Source organism: Pelecanus crispus, chromosome 7, assembly GCF_030463565.1.
Source record: "Pelecanus crispus isolate bPelCri1 chromosome 7, bPelCri1.pri, whole genome shotgun sequence".
NCBI classification, from domain to species: Eukaryota; Metazoa; Chordata; class Aves; order Pelecaniformes; family Pelecanidae; genus Pelecanus; species Pelecanus crispus.
This window is the reverse complement of record NC_134649.1, coordinates 15,332,976-15,357,460: the sequence shown is the minus strand read 5'-3', so window position 1 is coordinate 15,357,460 and position 24,485 is coordinate 15,332,976. Positions and strand designations below refer to the sequence as shown.

Sequence of the window (24,485 nt, the reverse complement as noted above, 5' to 3'; positions counted from 1 at the left end):
AATAGCATGCAGGTTGCTTGTTATTTTAAATTTTCTTTTACTCAAATGTTTGATTCCAGTTGATAAAGAAAAATATTTTAAGGAAGTTGTCATTGGTTACTGTTTCTAAAAGGAAAGAAATCTGAAACACAAGTGGATTCACAGCATGATTAGCTCACAGAATTCATGAAGAGATGCAGCAGCTAGGTTCCACTCCTACTGTGTGAGCATTATGCAGCTCCACTCTGATAGAGATAAGGGGAATAAAACCCTCAAGAAATAGGACAGGGAAATTCAAGCCCTAGCTGCTGGACTACACGACTGCGTTAGGGGAATGTCCTATAGGAGAAAAAGGATGAACCTTTTCTTCAACCAGCAGATGCAGAACCATGCTAAATAATGCAGGTCCTTTAAGTGACTTTCTGTGGGGACAAAGTCACAATTTGGCTTGATTTCTTTTTTTTTTTTTCCCAGCCATAAAATTATTTCAGACAAAAGACATAACTCTAGTTTTTGTAAAAATGTGAGTTGCAATGAAGCTGTTTTTACTGGTGAAGAACAGTAATCAAGGACAAGAAGAAAGAATAGGCAAATTATTTTTCTAGGCTGAGATACCTAGTAAGCTACAGAAGTCATCTTGGCTGCCCCTTGGTACAAGACAGAGCTCTCTTCCTGCTCCTATAGGTGACATACAACCCCTTCAGCTGAACAGAACACTTCTCCCTTACTTGCATACTCAACTCATTGGTTTGTGGTAAGGACAGGGCCATGTCAGCTATAAACAACCCCTAATTATTAATCAATGTAGGATTCATTCACAGCATCATTTACAGTCTAATAACCTATCTAGCATGGTAGTACTAGTGTATGTTGACCAGCAAAATTGTCTTGCTCACAATTAGGCAACGCTGGAAAAGCTTATACATAAATGTTTTACAATCAGTGACTGCATGGGTAAGAGCTAGTAACAATGTTTCAGAACAAGATTAATATTTAGTGGTTAAAAGAAGATTAAATAAGGCCAGAGCTTTCATTATTAAATACATAAGGCAATATACACTGCTATTACTGAGTGACAACTTTAAGACTAAATAATGAAGTCAGGCATTCACTGACACACTACATTTTTTCTCGTAACATCTGGCACCATGAATACACTTACAATCAGACATAAAGAAGCGTTAACTTATCAAGATTACTGTAGACTTGTACTGCAGTATAAACATTTAGTACTACTTATTGTTTTGATTATGGTTCAGTATGTAAAATCAAAGGAAATGGGTTAGGGAATGACCAAATGATACAGTGGGCATGCCCCCAAGTGCAAGGTTGTGCCATACTAGAGATCTCTGAGGTAGTTCCAAGTAAGATGACACATTGATACAGCACAATACAACACCATGAAGAAATATTAACTTAGCTCCTGGGAACAGTTCTGTCCACTTTATCTGTCTTAATTAGTGGGTCTAATTAACTTCAACAAAATAGTGCCATTTGGTATGGCTACAGTGCTTTTTAGGCAAGCCTGGGGATCTCTGTATTGCACGTGATAGGTACTCAACTGGATTCTCATACTCGTAAAGCTCAGCCCTCCCATACATACAGTATGTAGCTGCTGTTATTAACATCATTGTCTGTGATGCTGACCAAAGAACATTTCTAACTCCCCTCTTCCTCCAGTCATGTCACATTCAATCTTATTGATTATCTGCCAAAGGAAAGTTTATTATTAACCCCAACAGTAATCTCCCTGTCTTTGCCTTTACCGTCTCTCTGAATCCCCCATGAGACTACCTATGACTCTTTATTCCTCAGGTCTCTGGAAAAATGAGACAGAATACATTTGTTGAAATGTGTGAATGCAGAATGAGATTCACTAAAATAAAAAGGTTTCATATTTTGATACCCTGATGAAACCTTGCATTCTGGTGGATGCTGCCCTGTTCTCCCTTCCATAACCTCAGCGCCATCTCCCCAGATCTGCTCTGTAGTTTCCCTCTGAGCCAAGGCTATATTCTGTCTTAAGGGGAACTTTGTAAGTTGTAAAGTTGGAGTGAAAATAGACTTGAAATCTGCCACCAAATGGCGTGACCTTTCTCTGGGAGGCGTTAGCCTTTTTGTTTTTTTTCTATGCTGTCTCTGTGCTCAGCATCAACTCAGAGACCTGCCTCTTTTTCAAATCACTTCATTGGTTTCTGTCATGAAAGAGGAATCTGTCAGAGAAACAGGAAGATGATATCTGCTTATACATTGAGGACAACAGCAAACTTAAAAAGCAAACCTACATTAAATGCATAAAATGGTGTAATGACTCTCTTGTTCTTCTCCTATTTTTATAAGGCCTGACACTTCAGAATCTTAGCTCTGCAGGATTGAGACTGTCTATTGCTGTATTTACACAGCAGCTAATTCAGTTCTGGCCGGATCCTGGTCTCGACTTCTGGCTGCGACCAGAATTAGATTATCATAATAACAGCAATTAGAATGTTCTCTTTCTAACACACTGGTTAGCTTTGGACATTTGATCTGACCTATTCAAAAGTTAGAGATGCAAAAGATCTGAAAAAGATATCTCTGAGGACATAGAATAAAAGATACTTTTGTAATTGTATCTCTAATTTCAGCTTATTACTCTCTCATCATCTTTTAACTTTCACATCTTCATACTTGAAAGGAAAAGATTTCTTACCATATGATGTCAGTAACAAATCACTTGCACTGCTGGTGAAACTCTCTCTCTGTTCTCATTTGTTTGTACCATAAATACAGAATAATTTGAGGTCCAGACAGTACAAAAATATTAACATCCTATAAGCTCAGATATGCTTATGTAAACTAAAAGCCAAACAACAATGTATAAACTATCATGCAAATCACTGTTGCTTCATGAATAACCTGCAAAGAAGAAAAAAACAAAAGGCCAAATCTAATGAAGTCAGTTCTCAAAGAGAAACATGTGATGCCTTCTCCATGCAAAATCTATACATGAAAATAATCCCAAGCTCCTTAGATCAGAAAAAAATTAGAACTGGTGTAGACTTAATTTGTTAAAGTTTGCATAAAACTTTTAATACTATGCAAAGGCTGAACATTGTTATTGATTTAAAATGGAAGAAAATATAGAATGAAATTATGAACTCAATACCAGATTTCAGTACAGTTTTGTTTGCAAGGGATGTCAGCTTGGCACAGTGTAGCCCTGATCTTGGCAGCTGTGGAGGCTTGAATTGTGCTTTGGGATGTCCTTTCCTCCCTCACCCCAAAAGCGAGCTGTTTCCCCTGACAGCAGCTATCTACCCTGTCACATACAAATACACTGCCTTGGTATTCATAGAGACGTGCAGCCACTATACTCTTCTCCAGCAAAAGGCCACTGCTATGGAAGCTGCTGTTCCTTCTGTCTTCTCCATATCACAACAGCAGCCTCCTATCTAGACTGTCCTGGGCAAGAATCAAGGGAGCAGACAAGGCAGAGGGGTGTAATGACTGCTGGTGCCTATTGGCTCTTATTGCAAAGGAGGTAGGCAGCACTGCTGAAGAGCAGCACCTGTAGCTCCATACGTCCCATGAGCAGATACAGGAGGCATTCAGCTGTACAGTGAGAGGACATAGCCTGAACAGCCATTCTGAACTGCTGTCAGGAAAAAGGAATGTAAACTGGATGTTCCAGTATTGGTCTTCTGTTAGACAATGACGTTATACTCATTTCCTGAATTGAAGCTGATGGGAGTGGCTGGATATATTTGGGAATATATAAAGTGGGGAAAAAACAGAAACAGGGTCTTGGATGAGCTAATTTAACCTTTTTTATCACATCAGCAATCCTTTGGCAAATGATGTTGGACTATTTCATTGCTTCTTGATTGGATGCAGAAAGGAATCAACTTTATAACACAAAAGATCCTGCTTCAGGAGATTAATACTAAATTGAATCAGGCAAAGATTGCAATCACAGCCCTGGACACTACATATAAACAGATGGTAGCCCATGTTAATAACTTGGAAGGCAAGACTGGCATAGCAGAATGCAATGCATTTTAATGAACTCCATTAAAACCATGAGGATGGAGTGTGACCATATTTAAGAGCTTGCTTCTAATCTTGTAGAATTTGAAGCAAAAAACTGTATTGCCGTTAACAACCGGAGAATCAAACTCAGTTTGTAGAATATCCATGGAAAGAATTAATGATTTAAAAACCAGCAAAGCTGGAGAGAGAAACAGCATGCTGATCTATATTTTGTGACTAGATTTATTGAGGTTCCTGTTTAGGAATGAAACCATAGAAGATGAAATTAGGTATATTTATAATAATTTATAATTTATTTCAATTTCCTTTAATTATTATTTATACACAGGAACTGTTTCACTACTGATTGTGGGAGTGACTTAGAATTTCTAATGACAGAAATGGCATTTACTTTCAGTAAATACTGCCAGGAAGACAGTATCCACAGCAACACAGAGATGACACCATACACAGGGGCTGGTTTGGGATAGACATAGAAAGTCAACTGCTTCCTAATGAGTCCTCTCTATCTCTCTCTGCAGAATTAGGATATTAATGTTAATATGTTTCAAAGTCCTGATCCAGCTCAACCGTCCACACTTCATATACTGCATAACTAACTCTTCCTCAAGAGTTTCCTGTTGTATTCTTTACAACCAAGAAACCACAGCTTGATCTGAAGCTGCCTTTTGAGAGATCAGTACACTCTACTTAGCGAATAGAGTGAATTATCTTTTGTGAATTATCTTCTTCCAGTACAGAATGTTTATAGTTCAATGGCTAAAACACTACAAGCACTGGGGTGCTCAGGAATGTGTGTGTGCAGAGTATAACTATACATTCAAAGTTATGAAAGCATGACAATATAATGGCTATTAGAAATTCTTATTAATCTGTGCTAGCTACCTATAAATGCAATCACAACATTGAGTTGCTGAACAGACATCTTCTGATACCTGTTCCTGATTTACAGCCTTTCCAGGTATATGATTGTTCTCACTGATGTAACCAGGAATATGTTCTAACCCAAAATAGTGGCTTTCATTTGGTCTTCATGCTTCTCAGGTCTTAGTAGCTTTTGACTTCACTGATCACTCTCAAAGTATGATCTGCCTGACATTAGCTTTCTCAAACTTGTACTTTTGATTCACTCTGACGTGACTATAGAACACTACCTTCAAATGAGTTTGAACATCTCTTCTCCTACCCACATCTTAGATTTGATTTCTCATGTTGTCTGTTGTTATTCTACATATTATAATCACTGCTTCAGTAATTAATTCCTTCCTTTTTCTTCTGCTGTGCTTAGTGTGCAAATTCCACATTCAAATAATATAATTAATAAAGTAACACAACAGCAGATGAACAAAATAATTCTTCCATTAATAGCACTTCTAGTCACTCATCTTTTCTCCCTTTTTCTTTATCATCATAAAAATCTACAGTATCATCAAAGTACCACCACACTGATATTATAGCATTAGACATTCTGGAGCAAATAATACAGAAAATAATCTTCAAATATTCCTGTTTGTTTTTTGGTTTTGTTTTTGGTTTTTTTAATCCTTTATGCCTGTTGAGTTGCATTGTTGTTTAAATCCAGCCTCATACTTATTTTCACCACTGGCAGACTTGGTCTATAGTTAGTAGCAGGCATGACAGAAGACAATGTGAGTTTTGCTTACCTAAAAATCACTATTAGCTATTTCTGCTACTGTGGAAGTAAAAAAAAATGTCTAGCATATAAATCCTTTCTTTCTCTGAATAACATTTTTTTATAAAAGGTTGAGAAAAAGATTCTTTTGTTTTTAAAAAACAGTGCTCTATATTATAATTCCTTTCACATCATGTTGGGGTTGACCATGAGATTATAAACTGCACTGACAGCTTTACAATTGGTTTCTGATATACTTTTTCTTTACTTTTTTTTTTTCCTTACTTCTTTTTTTTTTTTCTGGAGAGAAACTCCATAAAGATTGTATACATACAAGACCAACATAATGCATTTTATTACTTATCTTACAATGAAAAAAAAAGTTTACTGATCAAATTCAGATTTGACCCATTTAGCTTCCAATTCATCTTAGCTATATTCTTGATGTCAGATGGGAACTAAGATCCTCTTGCATTTCCCTCACATTTAAACCTGAAATCTGTTTAATAGGTAAAGAAAATCAGTGAAGTTCAGTTAATGCCATCATTTTTTGCTCTGCAAAAATAAATACTAGTTAGGGAGAGTTTGATGAACGTACTTTCAAAAGTCATGATTTTAATAATGATCTAAAAGTTCATGTGAATACATGTATATGGGCTGGCAATATTTCTATCATTAATTAAGACTGTTTCCTTAATTTATTCTCTTGAGTATTTTTCAAAAAGTTTCACACAGGTATTTTTACTTGGTTTTCTGCAATAACCATATTTTAATGAGTGGGTTTGAAATCATTATTGGAGATTATCTGCTCTACAGAAAAAAAAAGTATATTTTACCTATGGTTAACCACAGTACTATCTTAAAGAACAAAAGGAAACTGCATTTGATTCTGTTGGAACTAGAATGAATACAACCTGCCTTTTGAACACAAAAATGGTTTAATTATCTGTGTGTGTTTTCTCCGTAACTTCATTCTGCAAATGTTTCTTGTGGGCAAGTTAGCAATTTTCAGCTAGTAAGAAAAAATGGAATGCCTACAATGCTCTGTAAGAAGCATATTTGTGGTTCTTTGGACACTGATGATTTTGTCAGATTTAGGTAATAAGAAGTAGCATTTCAAGTTACAGTTTGTCTCCTTCTTCCACATATAACTTCACATAGTCCCAGTGCAATGATTTTCTTCCTTTACAATGCTTCTTTTTCACTAACCTATGAAATATCTTAAACAAATATGTCAGAAAACTCTTACCACCCACAGAAATCTGACGCCAGGTGTGATTTGCAGTGGCAATCAGTCTTGGTGAACTCTCTAGTGTAATTAATAGTTTGTTCTAATTACCTTCCAGAGCATATTTCATGTCCTGGGCAAACAGAGTCCACATGATTTCAGCACTGATTTTTCCCATGTTCAGCTCTTGAGGGAACCTGCAATCAATCACATTACATCAGTTCACCTGCTGCTAGAAATTATGCTTACAGCTGCACGGCAGAAAGGCAAATATTTCCATGAAATAATTCCCCTAGTATGCACTTGCTGTATTTTGTGTTTTGTACAATTATATGAACCATCCTATCTTCAAATAAAAACTTCCCTTAGTCTAATATCAGAGGCCTAAGTAATTAGTTAAATGTTGCACCAATTCCCTCACATGACATTTTAAATCAAGAAACATCCATCTATCTTGCAGATAACTCCTCAACTTTAGGTAAATCAGAAGGCTTATGAAAAATCTGAAACAGTTGGCTCAGATGTTTAGCCGCTACAGGTTTTCCTTAATTGCCTTATTGCACTAGAAAATATTGAATTTGTCTGTGAAGCTATATTGCTTTATACTAGTTGAATATACCTTGAAGTACGGGTAAAACCATAAAGAATATAAAAGGTAGAAAAATGCATAGTTTTGATTAAAACTTTTAGTTTTGGTCTTATGCTTCATGTCATCTTTGAAAAACAGTCCTTTTTAGATATTTTTTGCTGTTACTAAGTAACTATTTTTCCACAACTTTTTCATAGATCCCAGCTGCTTCTTATTCTATGTAAAAGAAAAGCTTTAATCTCTCAGTTACCACCTTCACTGTTAGCTACTAGCAAAAGCTGACATTTTAGTGACAGACACTGCATGTTTCACATCATATTTAAAAGGAGAGCTATTTGTCTGTCCTTTTTTAAAAAAAACCCAACAAAACACCAGTCTGTCCTTACCGCAGGTGTGGGACTGACATTAATATGAGCAGTTTTCAGGGCACAGAAGCAGACCAAAGCAGGTCATGCAGCTAAAGAGCAGGAAGTGCTGCACAGAACCTCTGAGTGGTATAACAACTGTTTATACTACAGCTGTGAAGTGAGAGCCATATCAATACACTATCAGTTCACCACGAATACATAAAATCACCAAAGACCATATTCATGAGGAAACACACAGAGATGTATGGCTTTTGTCTTGAGTTTATTACGCCACTTTACTCTAGCAGATAATTTGATCTGAAGCATTTTGACCTTTTATTGAAGCACTAATCAAATTCAGAAAATATTCTGCAATAATTTTTGTAAAAATGTAAGAATTTTTAAAATTTTTATTGCCAAAGAAAGAATGAGAATGATGTGCAACTTTAAGAGGATAGCAATATAATCTAAGTAATGTATTCTTTCCAGAATTCTTTCCAGGGACACATTTGACCCTGATCATATCTGCAAAGAAAAAGTACTTAAACAGCTCATTAGCTCTGTCACTTTAACATGAAGCAATTGCTAGCTCAGATCACTGATATGCCTTCATTATGCTAACGGCTGCTCAATTACGGAACTTTCTATTAATACTGTTAACACAAAATTAATTGTTGTTCAAAAGCTCAAATGTATTTTAACTATAACTGCCTTAATTTCTTTACCTCCAGTCCAGTCTGAGTGCTCTCTTAGCACCATACTTGAACTTTGACAATGTTGCTCTGGGGAAACATTTAAAAGTTGATTTAATATTGGCACTGTCTTTTGTCCATAATGCAAAGCTGGCCATAATGCAAGGCCAAGTCTGATAAAAATGCATTTGTTTGATTAGTGGTATATATTTGTGTATACATTTTAACTTGTGAAAACACATGAACACACAAACTACTATTATGTTTTCATGAATTTGTTTAAATTACTGTAGTTCTACACAGTGTCCTCGATTCATCCCACCTGACTGCAGTTAGGTACCTAAAGTTGATGCCCACAGATACCAGCTTCTGTGTCCCTGAGAAATGTAAACTTAATGAATAACAGTCAACTGGACATAACAATGAAATCCCTCCACCCAGTGCCTAGGGTATGGATATTTGCAATTTTATCATTAGATGGATACGATTGACTGCTGTTCCCATACATCCTGTATACATTTTATCCACCACAGTAACCTCTTAGCAGATTACTGTGGCAAAAATGATCATACAACAGAAAGCCCACTGTGTTTTATTATAAAACTTTTACTTTTCACATGTAATTAATTTGCTTCATGACAGCTATGATATCTGTAGGTGTATTCATCAGAGATTCAAATAACAGATTTTAAAGCTGCCCAAAGTAGGTTAGTAATGTAATATGGACAGTTAACCTAATCAACATTTTCAGCCAGTGAAATTGACTTAACCTGTTAATGAACTAGGTACCTAATATGCCTGCAGATCTCATTGTGTTGCAATATTAGCCATAAAATACACTTCTCCAAGCATTAACATGCTTGGAAATGACATCACATAGCTTGCCAGGGTTCAAATAGACTTTATTTCATGAAAGTTTCCTACAGTTTAATAGTTTGACTTCCAGATAATTTAATCCTGATTCAGAAAGCAAAACCACTTGCTTGTCACATTATAATTACAGAGCTCTGGCTTTAGCACTATTCCAGCCCCTTCTCCACACAACGATACCATTGCTTTTCCACTTTTTGCATTTATGAACAATAATCATATCAGAGCTGGCGGTTAAGTGGAATCCCATAAGCAAAGTAAACTTCTAGTTTTCAACACTGCCTTCACAAGCTTGGATGTTTGCTATTGCGGCTCCACCCAGCTCAGACACCTATGCACAATGGAAACTGTAACAAACATTGTTTTCACACATTAGAATTAACCATTTCACATCTGATTCATGGCTTTCTTTTATCCTGTCATTCATATGAATTTTGTTGACACAAGAAAATAAGCTTTATTCCACTACTCTGCTCTGCATTCTTTATCCTGTTCACTGATGTACTGTTGAGACAGTGCAACATCTTGTATCACAAAACTAATTAGCCACAAGCTGCTTATTAAAAAAATTTAGCACTTATAAACATATTTCAGAAATAAACAGCTGTTATCTACCATTGTTAAAATTCCTTTCATATACATACTAACTATAATGGTTGAAAAATGAATTGCATGGAGACATTAATGCTGTATGGTATAGACAATTTGATTTTAAATTTTTCAAGTATTATTACTTTAAAGAGGATTGGACAGAGTTTATCAGAATGTAATTGATATAGCATTTCTGCATTAATTACTTTTTCTTAAATGGAATGTAAGTTCTAAATAATTTTATTTTTTCAACCAATTTCTGCATTTGCTAGTATCAAAACCCTGGGATTAGATTTTCCCCCTTAGTATATATTTACGTTTATCTAAGTAAGATTTATGAGTAATTTCAGTTAGCTATTCTTTTAATGAAAATTGCACAAAGCATACAGGATTGACAGAATACATCATGCATTCAAAAGATTTTCTCTGAACATCAATGAAAGGGAAATAAAGCTAAGACCTGTGTCAACAAGTGTCACAGAATTGTGATGGAGTAGAATTTTGTCCTTAACATGAAAGGCTGTAATATTATATTAAAATATAATAATTTCAACCATTATAGGCCAGGATAGCAACGATGACTGCAATACACTCTTTGTCTATGCATCCAGTATTGACCACATGGACAATAGATTGGACTCTGTTCTGAGCTAATGCAGTTATTTTTATAAAAATTTTGAACTATTTAAGCTCGAATGGACATCTGAAGGTCGTCTAGCGCAAAGCAGAGAGAACCTCAAAGCAGTATCAGGTTGCTTGGGGCCTGTACAGCTGAATTCTGACTACCTCCAAACATTAAAATAACACAACCTTTCTGGGCAACATATTTCGGTGTTTGAATTCTCTCATTGTGGAATGTGGATTTGCTCCTGTATAGCTAATACGAGTTTCCCTACCTGAAAATTGTGCTTGTGCCTTTTACTGTGCATTTCTGGAAGTGGTTTGGCTCTGTCTTTTCCTTATAACAACTCATTAGGAAGTTGAAGAATGCAATCAGCACTGCCCTTAGTTGTGTTTTCCTCAGGATGTACAAACTGCTCCCTCGGCTTCTCCTCACACATCACATATTCCATCCCCCTAATCTTGGTTGTCCTCTACTGTAGTTCTCCAGTTTGACAATGTCTGTATTGTAATGGGGAATCAAAACTGGAAATAACCATCCAAATGCAGTGTCATAGGTTCCAACCAGAAGGAAGCAATCACTTTGTTCAACCTGTGGGTTGTGGTCTTCCGAATGCAGCCCAGTATTTTATTATGCAAAATACAACTCACTGCACTAGCAGCTTTATTCATGAGGGCAGCAGGATTCGGTCTCTTCTTAATGTGCTTAAATTGCTAAAATGGTAGCTGAGCTTTTCATAGTACTGTGTTTTGATTAACATTCCTCCGTTGCATGAAATTTTAGTAACAAATGTCATGGTTTATAAGAGCTCCTTTATCAAAGCCTGAAAAGAAGCAATTAAAAACACCCCCGAATAAATAAAAAAATCTTTGAAATCTCCACAGATTAAAAAAAAAAATTGAAATCCAAATGATTGCCTAATTTCTTATTCAAATCAAACAATCACTTATGTATTTTAAATATAAACCCAAGAGAAATCCATTGAAATAGGTGTTTTAAAACATGTCAAATTATCCGCAAAAGTCTCAATTATCCACTTCATTTCCATTTGACAGAGTTCTTATGCAAGTGTGGGCATACTAAAATAGATCTCAAGAAAATAAGTTAAAGCCTCGTAGAACTTCAAATAGGCAAATTTTTTTATGTACTTTGTTAAATGTAGCGCATCAGAAACAGAAGCTTCCTTCCACACTTCTCCCAAATGTGTCAGAAGTGAGGTTCTTCATTCAGTTAAATCCCACAGGATCTATCAGTGAAGCTGGTTCAGCTTCACTAATTGTAGCAGAGGTGGCACCTTTCAAGCAGTCAATGTTTTAGATATTTCTTATACCACATCCCAGACCTTGTGCTGATGGGCATGGAACAAAAGTCCACTGACCTCCCTGCTGCTGATAATGCAAGATATCTTCCTCTTTCAGCTACATTACTGTTAGGACTTAAGGTGCAAGCCAGTGATAGTAAATCTCATTAGACACCATGATCTACCTTGTCTGCACGGTGTCAAACAGATAATGACTTTGCAGATCTTATTTAGAGGAGCAGCATTACTCATTCCAACACAGGTGTGATGAGGGCAGGCTGACTTGGTGCTTGAAATCTAATGTCAAACGTATGTCAGCATCTCTATGGTAAGTACAAATGCCAATACAAATCGGTCCTACCAGAGTAAGTAGAGAAACCAACTGTAAAATGACAAGCTTGAAAGGAATGTTCCATTTAACTCCACCAGCAGGACTGTTTGTGTGAACTATGTGGGAAATGTCTGTATTATTTCAATGAATATTCTGTTCATTTTTGTTGATTTGATTGTTGTGAAGCAATCTGTCATACAGTGACAAGCTGGTTAATGCCTGCAGGCCTTTTTTCCAGTCTTTATTCTGCTACGAAAGAATCAAGAATGTTTCTAGTGGCTTACCATCTGCCAGGAGTTACTGGACAATATTGGCAATTTTCACAGTATGCTTCTCGTCTCCATTACTTGCTGCATGGTTTGTACCTTATCTAAGGGAAGGGCTAAAAATCGTGTCATGTCTACTTCACAATTTATACTAACATACCTGTTTTTAATCTCCCTAACTTTTACTATGTATTTTAAACAATCTACCCCATTGTTATACCATTTGTGCATTTCATTAAGAATATAAGGGCACATGAACAACCTCAGACTGCAGAATACTGATGAAGACTTTATGTATATATGTATAATATACAAGTGCGAGCCTTTTTTTTTTCCTGTGGCGAAGTGTAATTGTTATGGCTACGGTATGCACCACTCCTGCCACAATTTTCCTCAGAGATATCTTTATGCATGAGTAGTCACATTTACTTTAATTTGGGTACTCACGTTTCTAAGATTACTCATGTAATAATAATAATATATAATTTATTATTTGCATTACAGTAGCACTTAGAGGCTTCTGGTAGGTTTAAGAAATCCCTATGTGGGAACTTGAAAATATGTAGTAAGAGAAAATCACTGACCTTCAAAACTCACAGTTTGAAAAGACAAGACAGAGAATGGGGAAGGAGACAAAGCAGAAGTTACTTGCTCAAGGTCCTACAACAGATGAATGTCAGTCAGCAAGACAACTTAAGCTTTTGAATCATCCTCTGAGCCCTCTTCCCAACCAGGACAGGATTCTAGTTTGCTTTAGTGTACATACATATATATAAATATATATACACATACTACTACATGAATATTCAGAGAAAATATGAAATAAATAAGAATAGAAAATTCCAGGTGATTGATTAACATTTGATATTTATCTCCAAGCTCCCAAAAAGCTTACTTTTCCCTTGTTCTCAGCTTGCACTTTGTCAGAGAGATGCACTTAGTATTCTATCAGCCATATGTCATTGTCTGACTAAACTGACAGGCTGAATAATCAGCAATATGAAAAATGCTCATGTTAGGAACATATACAATAAAGAGTAACCTGCAGAGCAGAACATGACTGAGATTTTATTATGCCTATTATTCTTCAGTATTAATCTGTTCATATGGGTTTGCTTCTAAGTATATTATGTATATTTAGTATTTTCAATACCCTCTTAATCTTCTAATTCTAACATCTATACACCTATAGGTAAAGAAGCCTATTTGGAAAAGAGCCTAGGCTTGACATTTGTGGCTACCATTAAAACTGCTTGGAGGACCCTAAAAATACTATTCTAAAAAGAAAGACAGCTTCTTATAACTTCCATGTTATATTACATTCCTTCCTGACATCATGTTGTAATGCTAAAATCAGTACTTGACAACTATACGTACAACTTTTAATTTGTGCTATAAATAGTTATGCCACATCTTGTGTTTGTTTCCAAATGTCAGAAGCAGCAGTAATGTTTTTTTCAACTGTAATATATCTTTCTGGCTAAGAATAATGACAAAAGAAGCTATATAATTCTATTTATTTTCTCTGAAAGTTACCTTCCCATAGAATACTCAGACACTGCTCAAGAAAGTCGTATGTCACAGTTTGCAGCACTCACCACTGACTTATCTGCATTTGGGGCCACAACTGAAGGCAAATTCCGACATATATAAAAATACACACACAATTGAAAGCAAAAATTACTCAAAGCATTAAAATATAAATAAAAAACAAGTCCCCAAGAAGTGTCTTTTAAATTCTTTAAATATTTAAATAATTCATAGTCAATTTCTTCACAGACTCAGGTAGTTAGATTAGTGTGGAAGTTCTCTGGTTCTCTGACAAAATACACAACAATTAGTCACATGCAGGGCTGATTCTTCTTTTCTTACTAAGGTTTGATGTAAGAGAAACTTCATCTGTAGATGAACGAGCTCAGTGAGAAACCATCCTTCACTAAAGGACTGAAATTATTATTCGATTCTAAACAAGTTACAGACATGCATGATTTCTTAGCATGATTTATGCTGTGCACAAGATGTTAATGGATGTTAAAGCTGGGGCTTGGATTCAAAAACTAATCCAAATAAAGCCAAAGGGCATGCCAAGCACTCCGACAAGCTCAAGAGAAAGAGGTCAAGTGTCCTCATACTGTAAAAAGAGTGGGACTGCATAAGAAACTAGTCAAATGGTTAGTCAGAACTCAGTGGGATGGTCTAGGGTTTATTTTTGCAAATCAAAGACTGAGATAACATCTCTAAGTTGCACGAGCTGCAGGCAGAAAAAGCCTAAAGAATTTTTTAAATGGACAGTGACAGAAATGGAAGACAAGGAGCTTACTGGGTGCCATACTTCAGTGCAATTGCTCATCTGGTCATTCTGAGTAAGGAGATGGAACCAAGAATCTAGGTCCATCTTTATGTAAATAAGCACTGACTCCTATCACATATTTTTTACTCTAATGAAAACAGCATTTCATGCTCCTGGTTTTCAGATAAAGGTCTGGGTGAAAAAAAGCAAAGTTATTTCTCTTTTTCCTAAGCTCTATCTTAACTGTACTCCAGAAATTCAGTTACTGGAGTAAATCCCAAGTCCTCTCAGATCAAACTCATTGAAAGAAACCCAAGAAAGGAATTAGAGACTTCACTGTATTTTGCAAAATCTTTTACCCTATTCAGAGGAAGGAGATCTATTTGAAGGAATATATGAGACACACATTTGTCAGAAAAGTAGTATGCGTCCTAGAGCTTCTTCATCGAGTTTGTATTGGGTTTGCATGGCAAGGTTGTGGTAGCCGGGTGCTACAGGTGTGGCTTCTGTGAGAAGCTGCTAGAAGCTTCCCCTATGTCCAATAGAGCAATGCCAGCAGGCTCTGAGATGGACCCACTGCTGGTCAAGGTTGAGGCAATCAGCAACAGTGGTAGTGCCTCTGGGATAACATATTTAAGAAGGAAAAAAAAAAAACCCAACCCAAAACACTGGGACACAAACTGCAGCTGGAATGAGGAGTGAGAATATGTGAAAGGAACAACTCTGCAGACACCAAGGTCAGTGAAGAAGGAGGGGGAGGAGGTGCTCCAGGCACCGGAGCAGAGATTCCCCTGCAGCCCATAGTGAAGACCCTGGTGAGGCAGCTGTGCCCCTGCACCCATGGAGGCCCACGGGGGAGCAGATATCCACCTGCAGCCCATGGAGGACCCCACGCTGGAGCAGGGGGATGTGCCCGAAGGAGGCTGTGACCCCATGGGAAGCCCATGCTGGAGCAGGCTCCTGGCAGGACCTGTGGACCGGTGGACAGAGAGGAGCCCACACTGGAGCAGGTTTGCTGGCAGGGCTTGTGACCCCACAGGGGACACACGCTGGGGCAGTCTGCTCCTGAAGGACTGCACCCCATGGAAGGGACCCACACTGGAGCAGTTCGTGAAGAACTGTAGCCCGTGGGAAGGACCCACGTTGGAGAAGTTTGTGGAGGACTGTCTCCCATGGGAGGGACCCCAGGCTGGAGCAGGGGAAGAGTGTGAGGAGTCCTCCCCTGAGGCAGAAGGAGCAGCAGAGACAACATGTGATGAACTGACCGCAACCCTCATTCCCCGTCCCCCTGCACTGCTCAGGGGGAGGAGGTAGGGAAAATTGAGAGTGAAGTTGAGCCCGGGAAGAAAGGAGGGGTGGGGAAAAGGTGGTTTAAGATTTGGTTTTTATTTTTCATCACCGTACACATGTTCTCACTCCTCTCTCCTACTCAGTTTTGACTGGTAATAAATTAAACTGACTTTCCCCAAGTTGAGTCTGTTTTGCCTGTGATGGTAATTGCCGAGTGATCTCCCTGTCCTTATCTCGACCCACAAGCTTTTTCGTTATATTTTCTCTCCCCTGTCCAGTTGAGAAGGGGAGTGATAGAGCAGCTTTGTGGGCACTTGGCATCCAGCCAGGGTCAAACCACCATAAAGTTGGAGAAAGGACAGTTAACAGCATTCCTATAAAGACTAGTTTGCACAAAGGCCTTTTCCTTTTGAGATAATTTGTTCTAAAAGGATAATGGTAGCCATGATCTGCTCTCAAAAGTAGAGGTGTTGTAACTCTGGAAGCTGTAAAGGATCATAGAAAGGAGATAGCCTCCTTCCAGTCCCCTGCATTATGAGTATCTGCCTAACAGTCATTATTAAGCTCATTATTCTACAATTTGGTTAATCACTCATCATCATGGTAATGAAGCACAATTGTATTGGCCTGCACATCCTGTCCTTTTATGCATTGTTAAGCCTGTGATCTAAGAATTATACATAAAGGAAAATTTGGGTTTCTTTCCTGTGTGTGAATCCACATAAGGATTTGCATTTTCTGTTGTCGTAGAGTCAATCTTCTCTCTGTTCCCTATGTCTAAGCATTTAGTAAAATATGTGTTTTCATTATTTGTATACTTTAATTTAGTGTTTATGGGCTACGGGTATACTTAATTCCAAGTTGTGTCTGAACTTCCTATCAAAACTCATGCTAGTTTCCATACTTATAACAATCAGAGACTGATGGGTATTATGCAGCTAGTTACGGATATTATGCAACTATCATAGTTACGACAGCAGAGAGGAAACTGTCTAGGAAGTTCCTAGAGCATGTGGAGGATAACTTCCTGATGCAGCTGGTAAGTGAGCCTACCAGGGGAGGTGCCTCACTTGACCTGCTGTTTACAAACAGAGGACTCGTGGGAGATGTGGTCAGAGGCTGTCTTGGGCTTACCAACCATGATATGACAGAGTTTTTGATTCTTGGCAAAGTAAAGAGGAGGGGCAGCAAAACTGTTACCATGGACTTCCAGAGGGCAGACTTTGACCTGTTCAGGATGCTGGTTGGGAAAGTCCCTTGGGAGGTAGTCCTGAAAGGCAAAGGGGTCCAGGAAGGCTGGGCCTTCTTCAAGAAGGAAGTCTTAAGGGCACAGGAATGGGCTGTCCCCATGTGCCGTAAGACCAGCCGGCGGGGAAGATGACCGACCTCGCTGAACAGGGAGCTTTGGCTGGGACTCAGGGAAAAAAGGAGAGTCTACCGCCTTTGGAAGAAGGGGCGGGCAACCAGGAAGAGTACAGGGATCTTGTTAGGTCATGCAGGGAGGAAATTAGAAAAGCAAAAGCCCAGCAAGAAGTTAATCCGGCCAATGCTGTAAAAGATAATAAAAAATGTTTTTATAAGTACATCAGCAATAAAAGGAGAGCCAAGGAGGATCTCCATCCTTTGCTGGATGTGGGGGGGAACATTGTCACCGAGGACAAGGAAAAGGCTGAGGTACTTAATGCCTTCTTTGCCTCTGTGTTTAACAGCCAGACCAGTCATCCCCAGGGTACTCAGTCCCCTGAGCTAGAAGATAGGGACGGGGACCAGAATGGAGCCCTCATAGTCCAGGAGGAAGCAGTTAACGACCTGCTATGCCACCTGGATGCTCACAAGTCTATGGGGCCAGATGGGATCCACCTGAGAGTACTGAGGGAGCTGGCAGAGGAGCTCACCAAGCCACTTTCCATCCTCTATCAGCAGTCCTGGTTAACAGGGGAGGTCCCTGATGACTGGAGGCTTGCCAATGTGAAGCCCATCTACAAGAAGGGCCAGAAGGAGGACCCGGGGAACTAGAGGCCTGTCAGCCTGACCTCGGTGCCGGGAAAGATTATGGAGCGCTTCATATTGAGTGAACTCAACAGGCAAGTGCAGGTCAACCAGGGGATCAGGCCCAGCCAGCATGGGTTCATGAAAGGCAGGTCCTGCTTGACCAACCTGATCTTCTTTTATGACCTGGTGACCCACCTGGTAGATGATGGAAAGGCTGTGGATGTCATTTACCTGGACTTTAGCAAGGCCTTTGACACAGTCTCCCATAATATTCTCCTTGGGAAGCTGGCAGCTCATGGCTTGGACGGGTGTAGTCTTTGCTGGGTAAAAAACTGGTTGGGTGGCCAAGCCCAGAGAGTAGTGGTAAATGGAGTTCAGTCCAGTTGGTGGCTGGTCATGAGCAGTGTTCCCCAGGGCTCTGTTTTGGGGCCAGCCTTGTTTAATATCTTTATCAATGATCTAGATGAGGGGATTGAGTGCACCCTCAGTAAGTTTGCAGATGACACCAAGTTGGGTGGGAGTGCCGATCTGCTGGAGGGTAGGATGGCCCTGCAGAGGGATCTGGACAGGCTGGACCGATGGGCCAAGGCCAACTGTATGAGGTTTAACAAGGCCAAGTGCTGGGTCCTGCACTTTGGTCACAACAACCCCATGCAGCGCTACAGGCTTGGGGAAGAGTGGCTGGAAAGCTGCCTGGCTGAAAAGGACCTGGGGGTGTTGGTCGACAGCCAGCTGAACATGAGCCAGCAGTGTGCCCAGGTGGCCAAGAAGGCCAACAGCATCCTGGCTTGTATCAGGAATAGTGTGGCCAGCAGGAGCAGGGAGGTGATTGTCCCCCTGTACTCAGCGCTGGTGAGGCCACACCTGGAATACTGTGTCCAGTTTTGGGCCCCTCACTACAAGAGAGACATTGAGGTGCTGGAGTGTATTCAGAGAAGGGCAACAAAGCTGGTGAAGGGTCTGGAGCACAGGCCTAATGAGGAGCGGCTGAGGGAACTGGGATTGTTTAGTCTGGAGAAGAGGAGGCTGAGGGGAGACCTTATCGCTCTCTACAACTACCTGAAAGGAGGGTGTAGTGAGGTGGGTGTTGGTCTCTTCTCCCAAGTAGTTAGTGATAGGACAAGAGGAAATGGGCTCACAGTGCACCAGGGGAGGTTTAGATTGGATATTAGGAAGAATTCTTCACGGAAAGGGTGGTCAAGCATTGGAACAGGCTGCCCAGAGAGGTGGTGGTGTCACCATCCCTGGAAGTGTTCAAAAAATGGGTAGACATGGCACTTTGGGACATGGTTTAGTGGGCATGGTGGTGTTGGGTTGATGACTGGACTGATGATCTTAGAGGCCCTTTCCAATCTTAATTATTCCTAGTTTTTATTTTCATTAGAAATAATCCAGCCGCCAAGCCAGGAAACATGAAATTGCTACTCTACCCTTAATTGGTTTAGCAGTGGACTTGGTAATGTTAGGTTAATGGTTGGACTGGATAATCTTAAAGGTCTTTTCCAACCTAAACGATTCTATGATTCTATGATTGTTGCAGTGTTACTATATGTGAGAAGTTAATAAAGTTTAACACACAACAGAAGCATGGAGAATTTTCTGCACTCTAAAGATAAATGGTAACAGCAGCAGCTGACTTATTAAAGGGAAGTAATAATCAATGGTCAAATTCTAAAGCATCTATCTAAATAAGGAATTTTGTATTATTTGTATTTTATCACCTTATTTTTAGGTAAAAAAACTTTTCTTTGCAAACTATTTCAGAATTTGGTCACTAAGCTGCAAAATATCAGAGAAATTTCCCATGGAAACCTCTTCATATTACGTTTTCTAACCTTTGTAAAAGCCATCCATTTTCACATTTCACAGTGAAGCAAGAGGATGAGCAGGGGAGTGCTCTATTAGTCATTTTGTTTCCTCTTGTTACAATTATTTCTGTCTCACAGGCCATAATTTTCCCAATTTCTCTGTCATTCTTAGAACAATACTGTAACATCTCAGTTTATCCAAAACATTGCTCTTAAAATCACCTTCCTCACTTGCATGACAGTCTCTAATCCTCAACTCATCTGTCAACCATACAACACTATTTGGTGGAACTTCTTAATAAACAGAATATGGTAGGTTTTCATGGGAATAAATTAACCATTAGGTTGCCCGTACATGATCATTTCTATGTATTTCCAAAGATACTAACCTGCATATAAAAGGTAGCCACTTACAAATGTCTTCTTTCTAAACTGATTACACTGGCTAGTTCTAATGAAGTGCTATATATAAAACCACAGATCAGTGGAATGAAATTGAACTCAGCTTGAAAGAAAACAAGAAGAATCAATGTATGAAACAAAACATAAATAACCCCCAAAAGCATTTATCCTAGATAGCACTGCATGTCTCTAGTTCAATCCTAAACTAAGAAATTCCTATCAGGAAAATTAAAAATGCTTTTTCTTAATTTGTGCTGTCACATCTGCAGTCTGCTACATTTTAAGAATACTGAAGCCCCTGAACCTCAGATGCACATTCTCAGCATAGCTCATATTCCATACTTGGTGGGTTCACCCTCATTCAGGTGCTAAAGAGTCTGGTCCTGGTATGTGAATACACTAATTTTTGCGCTGTGCATGCAGCAACAGGTAAGATTGCACTATTTGTGGAGTGCTGGGCCTGGTCACTGCTTCACTAGTTCTTAAGACAAAATTTCTATCAGATTTTGGAAAATAGATATTCTATTTAAATTGTGAGAAAAGAGTTAATTTATTCTCACTTTTTGTGCTCTATCCACCACCTATCCAAAGTTTTTATTTTTGATCAGAGCAATGTTCTTTTTCCTGAAGAAAATATAATGGACAAGACAGATACCTTATACAGTCTATATAACTAATCTGGTTTTAAAGTGTCTGATACATTGCTCCATGAGAAAATGACAGCAGATCTTGTGAAAGAACAGAATATCGCTTTGTTAAACTGGATAATGTTCACAAGTTCAATGAAATAAGTGATGTTCATATGTTTCCACAGAATGAAGTGTAATTGATAACAGGGAGTATCACTGAATCAAGACACGAAACACATTGGATACACTTTCCATTATCAAAGAAACATTCTAGAGTTAGCCTGATGTAGTCCAATTCATGATATAGTTTACCTGATTTTTTTTGCTTCCTTCCATGCTTTTGGGTTTTTTTTCCACAGATGTATATTTCATAACTCACTGACTCATAGGTTACAGTTATGCTCTTTGTTCAGTATAAGTTACTATCCTTGACTTCATGGATTTATTAAACATTCTAGCTCCTGAAGCAGGAGGAAATCTGCTCCTGCAGATTTTATGTGCCAGTTCTTTCCACACTGTGAAAATGGGAGGGAGTGTGTGAAACCTCTTGGAGGCTTGCTTTTACAGCAGCTCTGATCATTTCCATTTCCAAACACTCAGTATCATTTGCCATTCTGTGTTGGCATCAACATCGTTCAGTTAGGTTCCTTGTCCTATGTTATCCTCCTTTAATTTCTGAATGCCCAGATCATATTTCAACTAAATACCATGTTCACTGCAAAGAGAACTCAGGCCCATTGTATTCAATTTTTCTTTGCTCTCTTTTATTTTCTTTTGCAATATTTAATCTATGTTGACTTTTTAAATTTTAAGCTAATGCTTTCTGACTTCCAAAATTTAAGTTTGCTAATCATATAACTTTTTTTTCCATCTCTTGTAGGCTCTGGTTTTCACCCTAACATTCTTGTTGAGTTGGTTATTCCCTATGTCTTCTTGAAGAACATAGTGCTGACATTGATCCAAGTTCTTATCTCTAACTGCAAATACAAGTTCCTAACAGATTTTGCAATACTATTTCACATTTGAATACTTTCTCTAAGTATCTTTGATCAGCTCTTCTAAACACCATTTATGCTTTCTTTGCCCAAATAATAAATTGTGTCACTTCATGGTTCTTCAGTGACTCAGATAATTTTGTGGGTATCCAACCCTGATAATCTCAGACAACATTAATAAGCATTTGTTCTTGAATGGTAACTATGATTTTTATTTTCCTTTCAAGATGTGATTTTTAGGAATCACATAGAGACTAAAAATTTCAAGGGCTACCTAACCCAGTATTTCAATATTGTCTGCAGGAGTCACTAAGACACAGCACTAAAAAGTACTAAAGAAGTACTGAAGTACTAAATAAGAGTATGAAACACACAGTGTTCACAGAGGAGAGAAAACAGATCCTTACATTGCAAAGATGTAAGAATCAGTAAATAACAAATTTAAAAGTCCCACTAGAGCTGTCTTGTTTCTTAAATTTGTATTACAACACCACACATGACTGTTCTGAGTATATGTGCTACATAATTAAATGAAAAGCTTTTTACTAAAGATGTGCAGAGGTATAAAGTTTAGATCCTGATTTCCAAATGCACAAGCATATTTCAGTTGAAGATTTTGTTCTTGATTTGTTGTTCATTTTAATTGAACAGGTATTTTATTTTGATAATATTTTTTGCTGTCTTGCAGTGTGTACAATGCATATTTGACAAGTGCCAGGAAGTCCTAGATTTGCTTGTGAATCAGGTTCCAATTATCTTTTACATTGTTTTAACTACTAGAATGAGAATTTTACAACTTAAATACCAGACTTTATGTTTTTCCCTCAAACTTGTCAAGTTTCTCGTGTCATATAAGATCTGCAAGTTGCCCACACAAATCCCACTGAATGGTCTGGTACCGTCTTTCAGTTGCGGCAATCCTTGCTGAGGCAATCATGTCATGTTTCATCTGGATTCACCATCTGATACAGTTCAAACTGCTCTATCACAGCATCTTTTTTGCCTCCAAGGTAGATATAAAAATAGGGTTTCCAAACTGGTTGAGGAAAAAAATTCTGAGCAATATTAGACCATTGTGAAAACTCCTATCAGAATGCTTGGAGCTCTCCTGGGGATCTTCAGTAACCTCATTTGTACAACAGGATTCAAATGGACGTAGGCCTGAATATTCCATTGAGACACTGCATGGCCATATATTTCTGATAAGGAATCATAGTTTTGCAATATTCTTATGCATCCAACTTATGTTTTCCTGTCACCCATTTTCTTTTCTGGGGTAAGCAAGGGGGAAGAGGTTGTCTGTCATTTTTCTCAACAGTTTTTACATGCTGCTTTTGTGTTAGGAGAAGCTTTTCTTTAAACAAAAAAGTATCTAAAGCAACTCTGAACAGTTTTTCAAGTTTTTCCACCCACAGCCTCTTCGTCTCTTGCTCGTGATGCCTCCTATCTCTCAAAGACACTTTATTCCTTGTGTTCACCCTTCCACTTCCAAAACAACAGTGAAAATGAGAGAGAAGTCACACACGCAAACTCTCTCCCTTAATCTGTCCCAACTCTGTCCACTCCTGATTCTCTTTTCACATCTTATACAATCACTCAGCTGTACTTTAGGGAACCTCCTAATCCCCCCAGAGGAACTCTGTTCTTTATCCCTTTCCTTTCTCTCTCACGTTTGCATAAGAATATAGCTAGAACAATTTTTAAGATAATTAACCCTGAATTACTCTTCTTTAATTTCATTGAAAAGACTGAAATGAAACACACGTATGTATTTGTTCCAGTTAGATGTTTTATGATAAGTATATTTGTTATACAGACAGTCAAACAATTGAGCTTTTGTTAATAGAGGAACTTCACGCTAAGTTGTATAAATTAAGTAAATAGGAAAAGAGTTTTCTTTCCTCTGTATGGTAAGACCTTCTTCCTTAATAAGGTCAGTGCAGGAAACCATTGAACAAAGACATGTTTATTATCCAGGGCTGAAACAACCCTTCATTTATTTAAAGGAAAGCAAGGAAGCAGAAGGCAAAGAAATATCTTCCAACTTTTGGTTATTACCAGGAGGTTTCTTTGGTAATTATACCGTGGGTCCATAAAAAGTTTGGTACCTTTTATCAACAGACATACACATTTCCATGTACAGAGCATCTTTCAGTATCTACCCTATTTTGGCCAAAAGAAACAGACCTGTTCTTGCTCCCCTTCAGACCATTCCATTAACTGCCACTGCAGATAACTCTATTAATTCTTTAGCCATAAGACGGATACAAGTTTCAATTTTAACCTTTGTATAAGTCATCAAAGCTAGACTATGCCTAGATTTTCTAGAATCTCTCTGTAAAATAGGCCCAAAGAACTAAAAGAGCTAAAACTTCCCTAGGCCCTCACCATGTCACATTTCAATTAGTGAGGCATCCGTTTCTCCAGCCTTAACATGTGAAATATGTTTCCTTGCACTCCTTCTGTATATTTAATTTTCAAAACTCAGCACTCTATCTCCTCCTTCTCTGCTTATTGATTGGCTCTCTCTTCTCTACCAGTGTATCAACTGTAAGTTATTCAGCTTGTCTTGGTTGTTGATTGTACCTCCCTCATCTGTTAC

At 38.3% G+C, this 24,485-nt stretch overlaps 1 protein-coding gene across 2 annotated transcripts in view; it reads right to left on the bottom strand.

The window, feature by feature from the left end:
* UNC13C (unc-13 homolog C) overlaps positions 1-24,485 on the bottom strand; it is a 196,520-nt gene that overhangs the window by 58,456 nt on the left and 113,579 nt on the right. For both annotated transcript variants that reach the window (XM_075713782.1, XM_075713781.1), the window contains one exon: positions 6,981-7,066. In XM_075713782.1, coding sequence (XP_075569897.1) covers positions 6,981-7,066 — 86 coding nt within the window. The remainder of the gene's footprint in view (positions 1-6,980; positions 7,067-24,485) is intronic.